At 38.6% G+C, this 12,993-nt stretch overlaps 1 protein-coding gene across 4 annotated transcripts in view; it reads left to right on the plus strand.

Moving 5' to 3' along the window:
• Positions 1–12,993, plus strand: part of CFAP20DC (CFAP20 domain containing) — a 61,595-nt gene that overhangs the window by 35,496 nt on the left and 13,106 nt on the right. For all 4 annotated transcript variants that reach the window (XM_042823299.1, XM_042823298.1, XM_042823301.1 and 1 more), the window contains 3 exons: positions 1,401–1,814; positions 4,837–5,040; positions 10,052–10,113. In XM_042823299.1, the coding sequence (XP_042679233.1) occupies positions 1,401–1,814; positions 4,837–5,040; positions 10,052–10,113 (680 nt within the window). The remainder of the gene's footprint in view (positions 1–1,400; positions 1,815–4,836; positions 5,041–10,051; positions 10,114–12,993) is intronic.

Here is a 12,993-nt window from a genome sequence, read left to right on the forward strand (position 1 = left end):
CCACCTCAAATTAACCTAACTTAATAAGGGTTTCCAGCACAGATTTGGTGATAACATATGATAAGTAGAGAAGGGAAATAGAGTTGTGTGTTTCAAGGAAAGCAGGGGAACAGACCTGTTGTTACAAACGTCTGAAGTGGGTATCATTTCAGATCCAACAAAAATTCAAAGAACAAAAGCAACACAAAATGTCTGTAAATTTGCTGACGTTTCACCTATCTGTACATTTCATACCGTGCCTAAAAAATGTGCAACAATTTAGATAGTGTAGAAATAGTTACATTAGTATACCTTCAGAGAAAACGTGCTGTACATTCACTGTTCCTTTGTTTTTTGCAAACCACAGACAGTGATACTCCAAGGAATCCACTATGCTTACTCACCCCATGTGTATTTTCTTACTCGATGTGTTATAAAATGCATTGCATTGGAGGTTCATGTTATATCTGCAAACCATCCTCTGTTGCGATATTTCATAAATAAAAAAAGAGATTCTTTTTCCAGTAATTTGTGAATGTACATTTTGTGGAATCCAACCCTGGACACACAGCAGTCAGCAGCAAATTTGGACCACACAGTAGGACTGGACCTTAGCAGTGAAAGGTGTATTAAAGATACTTTGGTGTCTTACTGAATCTTGCAGTATCTTAAATCTGGACTGGTACCATCTGATACAGAAGCAGCAGATGAAGGCACGGCCTCTCTCATCCCTTATTCCATGAGAATAAGTGAGAATAAGAACATTGAGGCAGCAACAAAGCAAGTCTAGTGTTTATTTCCCATATGCCTGGATTTGCTGTTAATTGTTGAGATGTAGCATGAGAGAACATCACACACAATTAATGGGAGGTTTCGCAGAGACACTGTTGAGTGTGAATGTAAGGATAATAAACTAACCACCAGAATTCTTCAGTGATACTCAGCTATCATCCAGAGATGAGTAAAGTGATCTCAGCCAGAATTAATCCTTGTATTTGTAAGTTGTGGGTGCAATGTGAAAATACAGAATACTAGTAATTCAATGGAAATTTATTGTTATCATGGACTTCTTGCTTGGTTTCTGTTTTACATCTGTTATAAATGTTCTTGAAATTGATTATTCTATAACATGTAGGTTTAAGAGGTTACCAGAATGCTAAACCTGGGCTAATGTTTTGAGAAGCATAATCCTGTCTCCCTCTCTCTCTCTCTCTCCTGTGGTTCTCTTAAGATAGAGAAGTGCTTGTGGGTACTCAGGGTTGTTGCCAGGAAGAGCAGATGGTTCTCAGAATCTTTTTCAATTTGAAATTAAGCAGTAGAAATTGAAGAGCCATTTTATAATCTTAAGGTCAAATATTTTGTGCAAAACAGCATTGTGTGACAGCGAGGGGGAAATCACTCACTTTGTTCCTTGAATTTAGGACAACAACAGCGACTTCATCCAGAGTACTGAGAACCTTGAGATCAGCAGCAGCAGCCAAGGAACGCCTGATTCAGCAGTTTTTAAAGACAACACATTAAAGAGGATATCACAGAGAAATGAAAACTGGAAGAACATGGGATGCAGCAAACAAAACCTCGAGGAAAGCATGGCGTCAAAACCACAGAGTTCTGCTGGGCGAAAGATGGAACCCGTCGGCAATCAGAGAACCTTAAAGCCTACTTTTTCTCTTTCTCCAACTGGAAGTAAAACCGAATTCTTTAAAGTCATTCCAGATGTGTCTGAAAAAATTGAAAAATCTGAGGGAGTTTCTGGTCAAATGAAGTCATCAGTCAGCAAAAACTCCCTCAAGAAAGTCTCAAGGGAAAATTTGTGTGTGACAACACAGACTTGCGTAAGTGGTTTTTACTTTGAAATTAAATTTGATTGTTTAGAGAAGCTGTGTTAGATACAACCAACTGCCTGAAATGAGAAACAGTACATCTTTCATCCAGATACATTCTGGCTTCATCATAACAGTCTTTACCAAGCGCAGTCTGTTGAAGGTTGGTTTTCTACTTTTTGTTGCGTATAAATCAATACTGTCAGAAACCACAGAGGTTCATAGATACCAATAGATGTAATTCAGCAACTTGCATTTTGGAAATTATGTGTTAGAAAGAAAAAAGTCATTTTGAGTACCGCCTTATCCTGCTCACTTAGTGATGTTCCTTGGTGGAACATCTACACATCTCCTGAAAAGCTCCAGGGAAGGACTGGAGCTGACTCCACAACTCCCTGGGCAGCCTGTTCCAACAAGAGCAGTTCAAACTGGGCAACACATTGAAGATGAGCATCTAGATAAGCATATGTTCAAGTTTTCAGTCTACCATTGGTATTAACATGCAGATATTGCCATGCCACTGATACTTCAGTGTTTCATTTTTTTTTTTGTTTTGTTTTTTAAATGAATTTAGTCTCTCCAGTACTGGTGTAAGGGTTGTGGTTTATGTATCATCATCCTCTGAGTCTCTATGGATTCTAAGAACCTCCTCCTATACTGTGCAAGTTGCTTAGTAGATTTTGTAAGAACAGAACATGTTTTCCTGTGAAGAGTCTTGACACAGGATTCCTTTGTGAAGGAAACAAAAGTGGGAATTAAAGACTATAATGTAGGTGAAAGTAAGTATTATTGAGACCTTAAGACAACGTTGTGAACTTCTGGATACGAGCAGCCATCCAAGCACAAGGTACTCTTTGTCCTACAGGACATAGTTCCTGGGTTAGTATTTTTCATCAGTTAGGAAGTTAACAAAATTAGTGACAGAAGCCAAAGACATCAATGAAAAATATTGCCAACTGCATGAGGTAGCACTGGAGAATTTCATTGGCTGTGGGCATGAAATTATTTGTTTCCATTTTAAAACACTGTTCTTTGTTTTAGGAATTAAATACAAGACAATAGTTTTTACAAATGGGTATTGGAGTGAGTGTTCACATAGAAGTAGTCTCTTCTAATCTGTTCAAGCAGAGGACTGGTAAAGTAACAAATGTTTAACCAACTCTTAGTGCAATCAATTTGCTAACTGCTTAATACATTTTAAGGACCTAGTTGCTTGCAATGTTTTATTCATGTTTTAATAGAGTTCTCTATTATTAAGTTCAAATATTTTTAATTAAGAAAGAAGTGCAGCCCTCTGGGTAATATTGCAACCACGTAGAGAGCTGGTAATTAAACTTTCTGCACGTGTAACTACATTAAACAATCCTGAATAAAGCATTCGAGTCCATAAGAATGCAGATGTCATGTATGAAAAATAGATATAAATTTAAACAAGTTTTGTCAATCTAGCAAAGGATTTGAGAGTTTAATAAAAATGTCTTTTTATCATAAGGGGAAGATAAGCAAAAAGACAAGATAAGCTTTTAATTACTAAATGAAATATTCATTTTAGACAAATTTACAAGTATCACAAAAAATTACTTTTTACATCAGAAGTTTCTTCTATGTTTCAAAGTAAACTCCTCAAATTCAATTTTCAAATTCCCTCTTTGAAAATCATCCAAGATCAGGAAAAATGTGTGAAGAGGCTTTGCTGTAGTGGTCAGTGGCTGCAGAACACGCAGTCCCAGCTATTCTTTTGTAATACAAGGAGTTTGTTGTAGAGAATATTACAGATTGAAAGCTTTGCTGATAGTTCTTATTTCTGAGTACGGTACTTCAAGAGTGAGACCATTGCAAGAAACTAAACAGACTGACCGCTTGAGTGAGGCCAACAAGTCAGGCAAGTGTCAGGAATTCTTTCGTAAAAAACAAAATCTAAAGATCTGTGCATCTTTTTATTGGCATAAGAGACAAGATCAGAGTCAGGGAATGTTTTGTCTTTAGTAGAGAGAGGATGAGCAAAATGTCCTTTCAGTTCCTAGTGCATTTATTGTGCATGGTGCCAGTTCATTCCTTTGTTTTAAGGACTGCATGCCAACAGATCCATATGAGGTAAGAAAAATAAGGAAAAGCCTCTCTTATTGTAATTAAATAAATGAATTACAGAAGGTTTCTGCATGGGAAAATTAACAGAAAGTCCACATCTTCAGTAAGATCAATGACAATTTTAGCAGCTGTAGATGTAGCAGAATACTGATGTGCCAAAGCGAGGCAGGCTTTCCACACAGAAAATAGCAAGCTCAGTGCATAGCAAGCAAGGGAGTAATAGTAGCTGAACTATTAACTTACGTGTAGAAAGGTCTAGAAAAAAAAATGTCAGGTATTATTTTGGAATTAAAAGTAGTAATAATAATCACAGGACTCAGGAATAAAGCGTGGAGCTCAAAAACCAGAGGTAAAAAAAGAGTAACAGCTGAGCTAATCGTGGAGCTCATGCACTGAGCCATTCAACCACTGAGCCTAAAATAAATGCTACTATTGTCATTACTTTTTAATATGTATACACTAGCAAATTACTACAGTAGTCTTTAAAATTTAGTGCTGATATGTAGCTTTCCAGATAAATTCTATGCTGTGTTTCACAAATAACTAACCGTTATGTTGATGGTGTTTATGATTCTACGATAACTGTATGATTAAGTTTATTTCAAGACCTGTATCAAATGTTTAAGCAATTTTAGCTGCAGGATTTTCAGACTTTTAGAATAACAACAATAATAATCATATTTTTATTACACTGGAACAGCAACTTCACCAAATATGCTGAACCCAACCCGGGGTCACTAACAGTGCTGTGCCGTCCTTCCTGTATCAACGCGTGCCTGGTCTTCATAGCTGAGCAGAAATGTGTTAACTAATCTATTCTACTAAACATTTTGATTCCCTTCTAGCATTGCAGCTTCTTTAAGATTCCCCAGAGGCATTCATTTCATTCATGTGTTCTGTTCCATGATCCTGTCCACATTGTTGGCTTCTCTATTTTGTTTCACAGGAGTATGACTGGAAGAACTACCAGTCAAGCAGACTGAGTGCATCCGAACTGCAGATGCTGGCTAGCATGAAGAGGCAACAAAGTGAAGAATTGAAGGATACAGGAACCTCACATGGGTTGAGTGCATCACAGATAGACAACTGTAACGTTAACATGAGTACAAGCAGTGATGATACAACAACCTGGAATTCTTGTTTCCCACCAGTAAGTCTAAATCTACAGTATTTTCCCTGAAGTTCTAATTTTTTTTTTTTTTTTAAATTATTTCAGTGGTTTTGAATATTAACATTTCTTTAAGTAGTTTCAAAAACTAAGGTATCTTTACCAGATGTTTCTTAGAACTCATTAAGTAAAATACACAACCAGAACATACTTGCAGCAGCTTCTATATTACCACTATGGAAAGAAATACCTCCTACTAATTTCCATGGAAGCTACAACAGTTACCAAGGGCACAACACTATTTGTTAAATCAAAACCCATGCACCAGTGGAAGGTGTGATAGTGCCTTCTTCCAGGACAGGAACCTAATTATAAAGTTATTAATCATGATTTAGCTTAGAAAGCAATACAGGAGAAAGCAGCTTACTCTTTCCTAAGACTGGTAGAGACTCAAGCAGGGTACCATCCCAAAAAAGAAATATTGTCCCCTTTGCTGCTAACCCTTAAATGAGGGTGGACTCTGGGTCCACCCCTTCTGGTCACTGAGGGGGCATTGCTTGCACCTGTGCTCCCTGGATTAGCCATGCCTTCTCACCTGGTGTTTTATAGCTGCTATGATGACATCGTTGCTAGGAAAAATATTGCCAACACAGTGCAACTTTCACTGTGCTCACACCTATCGTTTGGTCTCCATAAACAATTGCAAGCATTGAACAATAGTAGTGGGTGCCATTTTTTCCAGATGGAGGAATTCACTGACATACATTTGCTTCATATGTGCTTCCATGTCAGATGCTATTCTGTCAGCCTGCCCTTCTGCTGCCATCTGTCACAGCAACAAAATGCAAGAGAATATTGGTGGGAAGGCGCAGCCTCTGCTGCTGCATTGCCAACTGACTTTACCTGACTTTGCAGGCCAACATAATAAAATAGAAGGCATTACTTTCAGAGCAGCCCTGGCATATATTCTTTCTTAGAATCCTGAATAATCACGTAGGTTGCACAGCTTGTCAGTAGCAGCTGACAGCCTGCAGATGTGTGATATAGCACTTGGAAATATCTTCAGAATGAATGAAACCCACAGATACCAGCCAGCAATTGCTTTCCAGTGTGAGTAATGGAGAACAATTGCTTCTTACAATGATAAAGTCTCATTACTGAACAGCTAACTGTTTAAAGGACTGAAGCAGGAGAGCAGTGTCAAAGAGCTGCAGTAGCTCTGAGCACTTAGTGTGTGATCCTTCTGTATTTTACACCTTGTATCATTACTTGTCCTGGCCCAAAGTGCTACCAAATCTCACAGCTGCACTATGTGACAGAGTGCTGTTATAAGGAGAGTATTTGTTACAGTCCACTGAAGAGCATCGAGTGTATGAAATCAGGGCAGAGCATTCCAGCAACTATAGCAAGGTATTTGCAGGAGCTGCTGCAAAACTAGATAACCTCACACCCCATTTATATCGCAGCAAAATAGCTCTTACTTTATTACAGGTGAAACAATAATAAATAATGAATGTGTCTTAAGTAAAGCCCACAGCTCTCAGAGGCAGCTCCAGTGTTAGGAGAGTAAGCACTGCTGTGTGCCCCAGTATAAATTCTTGTAGGGTAAATGCTCTGAAATGTTAGCTGCAAATTATCTCCAGGAACCTACAGGGCCCAGATGGAGTCCTGTAGTCTGGACAACACTCTCAGTCATATGGTCTGATTTGGGGGTGGTCCTGCATGGAGCAATTGATGATCCTTGTGGGTCTCTTCCAGCCTGGGATATTCGATGATTCTAAAGGATTTTTTAAAACGAAAGGTACTGCTCCAGTACTTAGAGAACCACAGGCTGATTGCCAAGAGAGCTCTTTGATCTCACTGCCTTCATAGTTTCTGGATGCTTTCAGACAAATAACATCAGTTTTAAAAAGTGTTTAGATATAACAGGTTAGTCATTTCAGTTGTAATTTAGCATAGCTGTAGTGTTCTGTTGGCTTGGAAATCTAGAAATGTCTGCTCATTTCATATAGCTGTTTTAGTGAATCCCCACACTAAGCATTCACATGTGCAGTAAATGTATTATTCTGTGCAGAGATAGACTAAATAACTGAGAGATCGAAATACAGCCTATCCAGAGCAATTAGAGCATGTTTGAATGTTGTTTCTGCTGGATTTCAGTCTTTGTTTTTATGTCCCCTCATCTTTACTACTGCAATCATTCAAGCTGAGTCGAGAAAATTTGCAGATGATCAATCCCTCCAAAATCCAACATGCAAACTGTAGAAAAGTTTGTATGAATCTGCAGCCATCTACCGTTGCTTTGTCAAATGATTTTAGCCGTACAGGAAAGAAAGAGAGGAATCCTCATATCATGGCTTGAGAAATTAGGGACAGTTTGCACTTCTTGTAACGGTTAACCTTTCATGCTTCCATGTGTTTCCAGGTAGTATCTGATTATTTATATCGGTGTTATTTACTTTGTGGTCTTCCAAGATAATAACAAAAGTACTTTTTGTTCTAAGTTTTCCTTCATCTTATAGAACCTTTTTGTACCTTGTTTGAATCTGTGGCAACAGCACCACCAGAAGGCAGATTTTTGTGTCTCTTTCATTCTGAAATACATACAGTGTTCTGTGAGGCAGTGCAGTGTATAATCATGTTAAGCAGTGAACATACATATCAGAGTAGTATTTTATAAATCAAACACATTTTTAGTTAGTTTGTTTTTTCCATCACTTGCCTCTATCAGTGTGATTTCCAGATTCATCGAAAATTTTCATGTATTACTGACTAATGAATTTCAGCAGGCTTCTGAAGTGAAGGCACAAAGATCCATCATATTGCTAAGCTGCAGTTAGAACAGATGTCCTTAAAAAACTATAAAACTGATATACTAAAACTGTATTTTACAACCTATGATGGCTTAGCAAGAACTGAGTAGATGCTGTCAGGAGAAATTGTTGAAATGCAAGTTGTTAAGCAGCTGCTGTAAACCATGACAGCCAAAAAGAAATAAAATAGCTTTGAATATTACACATTACCCAGCATAGCTATCAGCTATAAATATAAACTGCTTCTTTTTTTTGAAATGAATTTTACTTCAAAGGAGAACTGCGAATCTGTGCAAAAAGTGAGTGGGGCACAGGGCAGAGCTCCAAATTAACAACAAATGTATGTAGAACTAAATATTTTAAGAAGATGGTATTTGACTGAATGCTTTCTGAAATTTCAAGATATATGAAGCTCAGTGTTAGCTTTGCAACAACGTGCAAGACAGCTCTATGTACTGCAGAGTATAATGTGAAGTTTATATCAACACATATGTGAATTATCCAAGAATTGACGGAAAGTTCAGCAAATAACTCTGCTTTAATGCCTTGCTCTGTGTTGGAGATCCAGTCAGATCTTCCTGCCCTGTCAGGGAAATTCAGCTTCTTGGGTTGCTGTTTCCAGACAACATCAGACATCACTTTAGATGCAACACAGGAATTTTGGAGCAAGATCACATATAAGAGAGTTCAGAATATCTTCCTGTGCTCCCTTATTCTCAGTCAGAAATGCAAAGGAGAATGAATTGTAGAATCATAGCGTTGTTGAGGTTGGAAAAGACCACAAAGACCATCAAGTCCACCATCAAACCACCCCCACCATAGCAAGCCCACGTCCCTCAGTGCCACATCTCCACAGTCCTTGAACAGGGATGGTGACTCCTCCACTCCCTGGGCAGCCCGCTCCAACCTATGAAGGTTCCCTCAGATTGCTAATTGATGAACCCTAAAAGCTAACAGTGGTGTAATGCTCTGTTATTAGACTCCAGGGTATGCTCACCACTCAGATGTGTCTTTCAAGCACAGAGTACACACAGAACACTAAAATTACTTGTTTCTCAAGCAACTGCCTAAATATAAATTCAATCAAATAGATTTTGAACGAGAAACCATTTGAAATTTCAAGGTTCTCACTTAGTTTTTGGAAGGTCTCCTGCCCTCCATTGTGATGATTCAGAAAAGGAAACACTTTACACAGAAATGGTCTGACAGAACTGAAGTCTGACAGACAAGAGGAGTGATATTTAAACCCAGAATTATTCCAGCTGAGAGCTCAGTTTGACAGCCCCTGGAGGGATCTATTCACATCAAGTCAAATTGCAAAACTGAGGCAGACTATTCTTTACTATGAAATGAGACTAAAAATTATTTAGACAGATATTTTGGTTCGTAGACTGACTAATTTACCTTCTGTCTCATCCACAGTCTTCCACTAGCCATCACTTGGGAACTGCACCATCCATGACCAGGCAGTGACATATATTTGGCAGTAATTAGAATGTCATTCATCCCAAGCATACCATCTCTCCCCACTTCTTCAAACGATGAGAACATTCTCTTTTTAATTAATTTTGATAAAGATGCAGTTCTTTTCATAATACGTGGTATTTAACATCACACTAACTAATGTGTACAAGTATTTTTAATGCATGCTCATATTCTCACTTGTTTCTGCTTTTGCTTCAGTGGTTTGTTTAGAGCTGTCCTGATGCACTGCGTGATGTGTTGGGGTCTTACCTGCAAACATTACCTATATTTTGAGACAAGGTGTATTTTTATATTTTTATATTGGTTTATGAAAATCAGTGTTTCTGGCAAATAGCTGTTTTAACGCCATAAGCACCCAATAATTTAATATAAAGCTTTGGGGGCACATTATTACTATTGTTTGTACTATTGTTTGTAAGATTTGGACATTTTTTAATCAGAAATGATCATCACGCTTCCCTCTCTGTGCCCTGGCCCTGTCCCCACACTCAGACAGCAGAGAAATGACTGCGTGGTCGACTCCTTCATTCATATGTATTTCCACCCAGATAAGAATCATCTGTTAAGTTATACCCTTGCACAGTTAGGATCTGAATATCCCTTTTAAATTTCACAGATAAGACGAAAGACCATAAAATTCCAATATCGGAAGCTGCAAATGCGTGTCCTTATAAAGGATCTCTTTCATACTTTTGAACGTTCTGAAGGAATATTTGCAAAGTTATTTTCTCACTGTTATTTTATGTTTTCCATAGCCCGTCAGTCAGGAGCATCACTATCAGAAAGAAATGAGCCCACTTTCACATTCCAACCCACGGTAAGATTCCATTTATAGCCCAGGCAGTAAGAATTCAGTCGGAGTGTTCTGAATACTAAATGTGACGTTCTTTGATTTAATCTTAAATCTCCTTTTGGTTGCAGCCTCCTCTCAAAGAGCTTTACTATTGCTCTTTTTAGTCATTGTCTACAGGCTGCAGTAAGTCTGCATTGTCCCAGAATACAGGGCTGGATTCAGCATGGTTGAGATGTACCCTGTGTATTTAAAGGAACCAGCACAGCCCTTGCTCCTCCACGTGCTTCGACATGTGATTCAGCAACTCTTCTTCATCTGACATCTACACACTCTGACCTGTTTCTTTCTCTGTCTGTCTCTGCTTTGTAGGCTCAGAAGTAGAATTGCACCTGTGACTCCAGGTGTCAGGGAATCCATTTGTTAGAAAAGGTTTTAATGTTACTTACTTGGAAAGGACTTTCCAATAGATAACCCAGCCTGGACAAGGTGCTAGGTAATAACACTGTGGGATGGTTCAAACCAATCCTGTCTACAATGTATTTTGGATGTCACGTTTTTAGTCTTATCTGTTCTGTTTGGAGTCAGCACCAAAAGCCCAGTGACTTTAATGTAAGATAAGATGGGGATGTCAAGACAAGGGGAGATGGTGGCTGAAGAGAAGCAGTGAACATTCAGACAACCAGATTGAACTGGCCTGTTTCAGAATTGCCTTGCACCTGTGAAAGCCCAGCATCATTTTGCCAGTTCTTGAACAGCCTGAACAGGAGGCAAACTTAAATTTTAAAGCAGTCCTGCTTCCCTTTCTGTTGGTGTGATTAACACAGATTTTGCATGTCTGAGTTTTAGCTGGACAATGCATGCAATGCTGGGAGGGATATCCGCAGAGGGTATTTTGGATATGACTGCAAGAAAGCTTGCTCCATTTCTTTTCAGGATACCAACAATGTGAAATTTTATGACAGTGCACCACCAGCCAATTGTGCACCATAATATTCATTTCTCCTCACACAGATGTTCTCAGTCACTTGTTTTACTTGCCATCCATGTTTTTATTATCTTCTTGTTAGATTTTATGGAGTGAACACAATGAAACTTGCTGTGCAGGTTCACCCAGATGCATCATTCATTGCAACATACAGCCATATGTTTCTTAGCACACACAGCATATTACTGGAGTTAAAGTACAAGCCTGGATTCCTGTCCCATTTCATAAGTAAACCTAAGTGCCAACACTGTTCTAGAAAACCTCTCCACCTTCCATGCTACTTGCCCAAGGAGCTGTCTCTACCCTTTCTAATTGTTACAGTGGACAGAGTGGATGGAGAGACTTGACTATAGTCCAGGTTAAGTTATCCAGTGCCTTGCAACTGACCAGGACTCCTATTCCAGAATTGATTTCCTAATTCTGATGGCGTAAGAATAGCTTACATTTTAGCACAAGCTGCAGTGCTTTTCTACTTCCAGCCAATAGGTTGAGTCAGGTTTTGTTATTCATATTCATGTGATAAAGCAATTTGGTACTCAGTATGTTTTATATACTGAAAAAGAGAAGAAGCACCAGTATCTGTAAAAATAAAGCATTTCAGCATATTGAGTTTAGATGATCACCAATGAAAACTTATATTTCCATATAATAAAATCTAAAACAAAATGGTATAAACTACAACTTTGTTCTCAATCTGTTTTAATCCAGTACACACAGCAGGCAAATTTACCTAGAAGTCATTTTTGAGAAATGCGGGCAAAGTATTCGTAAAGTACCTGAATACTTGGAAGTGCCTCATAAATTCTGCAGCCCTTGTGAATGGCCAGAAAAGTATTATTGGGCTGTAAATAGGGAAGATGACAAAATTATGAGGTCAGTTTGCATCACGGTGTAAAAACTGGAAAAGATGTGTGTGAAATATCATGATTCACGTTGTTAACTTTCATTCATAATGGAAAATTTAGTAATGTTTTCCACTGAGGGTGTGTATGTGAGAGAGAGAGAAAATTAATGGTAATTTTATAACTTAGTACTTAAGGTATTTTTAAAAGCCTATTTTAACGAGTAGTGTATGGGTAAGTGGAAAATACCTCAATCTTTGTAAGCCTATGATAGCTAAGAAAGCAAACGTGAGAATATCTGAAAATCTGATGTATCCTGTGTAGATCAGTGGGATAAATACCATGGTACAAAGAGATTTACATTATGTACTTACTGATAGAACAAATAGTTTGTTGTAAAGAACAGTAAGGCATGTGACAGGTCTGAAGTAACTTTAGGAGTCAGTGGTGTTTTCTGGGAAACTGAGAGAGCCATGTAGCAGCTATTGTCCAAGTGGAGCTTCTGTCCATTAGAACATAAGCCAGGAAAGAAAGCATCTGTGAAGATAATGGAAATGCAGTCAATAAAAAGACCCAGCTAGACTCATTTTCCATTGGATCCACTGGGTGAAGGTCGTAAGTCTGCCGAGAATATTGCTGCTGCAGTACAAATCATGCCCAAATCATGCAAGGCACAGAACCAGTGAATGAAAGGAGGCAGACGGACTGCAGAGACACAGAGCCAGATGAGAAGAAGGCGTGCGGTGTCTCGAGCCTTAGCTCTGCAGTTCCCCATGCTGGCTGGTGCTTGGTCCGAGCTGAGTCCCATAACTGCTTCTTTTCCCTTCAGATAGGAAACTAATTAGCTGTTACTTCTCCCTTCAGAGCAGGGGCTGGAAACTGCTATGCTTACTTAGGAAGCATTTCAGCAGCACTGTCCTCCAACATATTTGTGTGCCGTAGATTTGGAAGTTGCATTAAAGGAAATGCTGAAAGGAAGTTAATATCACAGAGGAATTGCAGCAGTACTGAACTGCAAAGCGAGGAACTGTTCTGTAAAAAAGATATTTAGCCTAATTGTATGAATAGATTTCCTGA

The sequence above is a fragment of the Centrocercus urophasianus genome, unplaced genomic scaffold (assembly GCF_019232065.1).
Source record: "Centrocercus urophasianus isolate 14NV4802_14NV808 unplaced genomic scaffold, USGS_Curo_1.0 seq_22, whole genome shotgun sequence".
Lineage (NCBI taxonomy): Eukaryota > Metazoa > Chordata > Aves > Galliformes > Phasianidae > Centrocercus > Centrocercus urophasianus.